The sequence below is a fragment of the Palaemon carinicauda genome, chromosome 18, assembly GCF_036898095.1.
Source record: "Palaemon carinicauda isolate YSFRI2023 chromosome 18, ASM3689809v2, whole genome shotgun sequence".
In the NCBI taxonomy this organism is placed as follows: domain Eukaryota; kingdom Metazoa; phylum Arthropoda; class Malacostraca; order Decapoda; family Palaemonidae; genus Palaemon; species Palaemon carinicauda.
This window is the reverse complement of record NC_090742.1, coordinates 599,324-604,323: the sequence shown is the minus strand read 5'-3', so window position 1 is coordinate 604,323 and position 5,000 is coordinate 599,324. Positions and strand designations below refer to the sequence as shown.

General features: G+C 33.9%; 1 protein-coding gene across 1 annotated transcript in view; it reads left to right on the top strand.

Moving 5' to 3' along the window:
- Positions 1-507: 507 nt before the first annotated feature.
- Positions 508-5,000, top strand: part of LOC137657578 (facilitated trehalose transporter Tret1-like) — a 22,408-nt gene continuing 17,915 nt past the window's right edge. Inside the window, exon 1 of the mRNA XM_068391914.1 lies at positions 508-639. Coding sequence (XP_068248015.1) covers positions 633-639 — 7 coding nt within the window. The 5' untranslated portion in view covers positions 508-632. The remainder of the gene's footprint in view (positions 640-5,000) is intronic.

Genomic DNA, 5,000 nt, shown 5'->3' with positions numbered 1-5,000 from the left:
ACGTCATTTCTGTAGCTACTCGCTGACTCGGCACAAATGAAATCCTCTTTTATATTTGGCTATCTCTTCCACATAAGAGATTACCTAATATGTGTTCTCATATTTTCATGTCAACCTAATCTAGCCAAGTTGCCAACTGAACTTTCGATTAGCTATATATTTGTATTTTACTCTTTATTTATATATTGACAATCATTTGTTACAAGATGCTATTTCCGGTAACAATGACCATGGTTTGTAAACACCATATCCCCCAAAAAGATCAATCTATCAATCAACCCCTTAACTTTTTAATATTAACTTTCCCTTTTTCCAGGTGGTGGCGTATGCAAAGTCAACAGTTACGACGAACCTCCAAATGAGAAGAGGAAAAGGATTTTAAAACAGGTAAGACATGGGTAATACCCAAAAGATTGCCCGCGTGTAATAATAATGAGAATTTTTCACAATTCCGGAATTTCCGTTTTAACTCGCTTCTCTTTCAACAGGTGTCTCTGGTGTGCCTCGTGTCGCTCAGCTACTTCTGCCTAGGCACGACGCTAACTTGGCCTTCCCCGGCTTTGTCCGATATCGACGTCAATAATGCCACTCTTGTGGGAACAGAAATCTCTTTCTCTTCGGCCGAGAAGGATATGACAGGTGAGGAAAAGGGTTATTACAGATGAGGGAAAGGGATGTGACAGGTGAGAAAAAGGGATATGACAGATGAGGAAAAGGGATACGATAGGTGATGGAAAAGGATATAACAGGTTACGGAAAAAGATATGAGGGGTGATGGAAAATAATATGACAGGTGAGGAAGAGAAATAAGACGGGTGAGGGAAAGGGATATGACAATTGATGAAAAGGGATATGACAGGTGAGGAAAAGGGATATGACAGATGAGGACAAAAGATATGACAGGTGAGGAATAGGAATAAGATAGGTGAGGAAAAGGAATATGAGAGGTAAGGAAAAGGGATATGACAGATGAAGAAAAGGAATATGAGAGGTAAAGAATAGGGATAGAACAGGTGAGGAAAAGGAATATGAGAGGTAAGGAAAAGGGATATGAGAGGTGAGGAAAAGGAATATAATAGGTAAGGAAAAGGGATATGACAGGTGAGGAAATGGAATATGACAGGTGAGGAAATGGAATATGATAGGTAAGGAAAAAGGATATGACAAGTGATGGAAAAGGGATAAGGCAGATGAGGAAAAGGGATGTGACACGAGAGGAAAAGGGATAGGTCAGGTGAGAATAAGGATGTAATAGGAAAGGAAAATGGATATGACAAGTGAGGAAAAGCTGTTACCACATTAATTGAGTTAGCAATTCTATTATGATTTAAATGGAATTTGGATGCGGCGGGGAGACCTTTACCTCATAGCGAAATCCCATCGATTGTACTATGAAATAAAATCTAAATTTAAAAGATACAGAAGCCAAAAAGGGGAAGAAATTACTGCGTAGTGATTTTTTATTTTGACCAACATCATTCACAAATAGATATAGGAAAAATGTAACGTAAAATAAACTATGAACGGAATTTGTATTTTGGACCTGCATTAATATTTCAAATTAAACAAAAAGATGACAGATTTACCGTGATTTTTCTAATTATAACTCTATCCTTTATACTCATCCATAAATATCTAGTAATAACTATGAAGGCTTTAATTCCCATTACCCTACCAAATAAAGTAATTAATTTTTTAATGGAAAGATTAGATACTCTTTTTAATGCCTTGATAATTAACGTTGGATAATTGTTATACATCAACTAGTGTACGCAACCCGTCAATAATGACGGCTAAATATTGGTAAATATGCACACACACACACCCTCTCATAAGAGTATGAATACTCCCTCTCCCTCAACCAGAGAACGGGAGAGCTGTGCGTAACCGAAAAGGATTAAATATATCTATCTATCTATCTATCTATATATATATATATATATATATATATATATATATATATATACTGTATATATATATATATATATATATATATACTGTATATATATATATATATATATATATATATATATATATATATAAATTAATTTATCTATTTACGACTATATATTTTTACATACAGCCAGAGAAATGCTTTCTTATATAAGTGAGATAACAAAAAATAAAACAAAATAGTAAATGGCTCCACTGATCATAAAATAACAACAATGTCGTTAGAGAGAATTATTGGCCTTTGAATAATTCATCGTCAAGGACCTGATGTTACGAAGATTCTTTGAACGGAAGACTTTCGTTTTAGTTAGGTTTCAAAAATCTATGGACAGATCCAAAACTTAGTATTTACAACTGAGGACCATTTACTTAAATCGTGTTAAGTGTGTTAAGCTTCAGTTAGTCTAATCTAAAGATTAAAAGGTTTAAAGGTCACTCATGAGTGGCAGAGTAAAGGGAAAGGGCAATGTCTTAGAGACTGACCATAAAGTGTATGCATTTATATATATACATACATACATATATGTATATATATACATACATATATATATATATATATATATATATGTGTGTGTGTGTGTGTGTGTGTGTGTGTGAACAAAGCCCAAGAGCCCCCATCTCTATCAGGCTAAAACCAGGGATAGTCAGGCAATGGCTGCTGATGACTTAGCAGGTAGACCTATAGGTTCCCTTAGTTCACAAGGACGGTGAGGTTGCAGACACTACCAAATACTGTTGTACTTGAGCGGGGCTTGAACTCCCGTCCAATTGATCGACTATGGCCGGTTGAGCTAGGATGAACGTGGATATATACAGTATATATATATATATATATATATATATATATATATATATATGTATATATATATATATATGTATATATATATGTGTGTGTGTGTGTGTGTGTGTGTGTGTGTGTAATCATACAAATACATTGCTCGAAAGAGATAAACTATCAAATGACATTTGATATATTAAGAATCCCATTTTAGGAAGAAGGTACTTTTGGGTAGAATTAATGAAGGACGACTTAAGGGTAAAAGCAAGTAAAAGCACACCATTATTTTCGTTTCATTGCGAAATCGGATGAAAGCAGCAATCAACAAAAAGAGGCTAAATCAAAAAACACGAAAAACCGGATTCAAGAATCGTACACGTGTGCTTTAAAGGTTGCACAATCTATTTGGGCTTCACGGACTCCAAGAGTTTGATGATAATAAGGTTCAAGACCTTGGCTAAAGAGAGAGAGAGAGAGAGAGAGAGAGAGAGAGAGAGAGAGAGAGAGAGAGAGAGAGAGAGAGAGTCTCGGAGGCAATACCATTTACGTCTGTTCAAAAACCAAACGGCGTTTAATAATAATTGAAAAAAAAAAAAGGAAATGTAGATATATCCAGTAAGAGATGATTGACCAAAGGTCTTGGACTCAGAAGGGTAGAAGATCGAGCTATTTTTAGTGTCAAAGACACCATGTAAAGGATTGAAAGGTCAGACTAGTGTGATGTTTGTTACAGAGAGGTAGGGTCAACTGCCTTAATATCCTTGACCAGTTTCCATCTGTTCCTGATCTCAAGTTGACTTTTACTGTATTAAAATTAAGTTCAGGAATAAATAGACTATATAGATGTAGAAGGTAGAATTATGTTATGTCAGATATTTCTCAAATCTCTCTTATCACTTTGACATTATTAACGTTATCATACACACACACACACACACACACACACACACATATATATATATATATATATATATATATATATATATACTGTGTATATATATATTATATTATATATATACATTATATATATATATATGTGTGTGTGTGTGTGTGTGTGTATGTGTGTGTGTGCGCGCGCACCCATGCGTGTGTATATATATATATATATATATATATATATATGCATATATATATATATGTATATATATATATATATATGTATATATATATATATATATATATATACATATATATATATATATATATATACATATATATATATATATATATATATATATATATATATATATATATATGCGCTTGTGTGTGTATTGATAAATTTTGCACATTTAGACGTGTTTTTCATATTCCAATAAGTCATATATCTTAATACCTTAATGTGTGGATTCTCTTAGCGACCTCGGAATCAGAGCCCCAAGGCGGAACCAGCCAAAGACAATAGGTTGTGACAACCGGAAATCGAACCCTGGTCCAGGAAGCTGGCATGACAGTGACGATGCTCTTTAGCCACGAAGAAATATGAAAGTCAATGACAATTCTTTTGTATTTATACCTGTCAAATTCAGGCTTTTTGTACTTAGAATTGAAATCAACCCATCTTCATCATCGTAGCTAATTGGTATGTTTGTACTTGGCATTCGATTAATGATAAATTTTGCACATTTGCCATATTTGAATATGAAAAACACTTCTGAATGTGCAAATGTATCATTCATCGAATGCCAAGTACAAACACACCACTTAGCTACAATGGTGAAGATGGGTTGGTTTTACATAAGTACAAAAAACCTTGATTCGACAGGTATAAATGCCCGAAGAACTGTCATTGGCGTTTATCTTTCTTCGTGGCTGAATGGTATCGTCACTGTCATGCCAGCTTCCTGGACCAGGGTTCGATTCATGGCAGTCAAAAGCTATTGTCTTTGAGTGGTTCCGTCTTCGGCTCTGATCCCGAGGTCAATAAGAGAATCCAGATATTAAGGTATTAAAATATATAGCTTATTTGAATACATGTATATACAGATATATACATATGAATATAGACATTTACATATACATACATAGGCTAAACACATAAATGCATGAAATTTATATATATATATATATATATATATATATATATATATATATATATATATGTGTGTGTGTGTGTGTATGTGTGTATGTGCGTGTGTGTGTGTCTGTGTATGTTACGCACATGCGTGACTATATACATATTTATATATATATATATATATATATTTCTTCTCTCCAACCGATATCTCTATAATAAGTGGTTGGTTGCCTAGCCTGATGTGCCCTCTCCAGT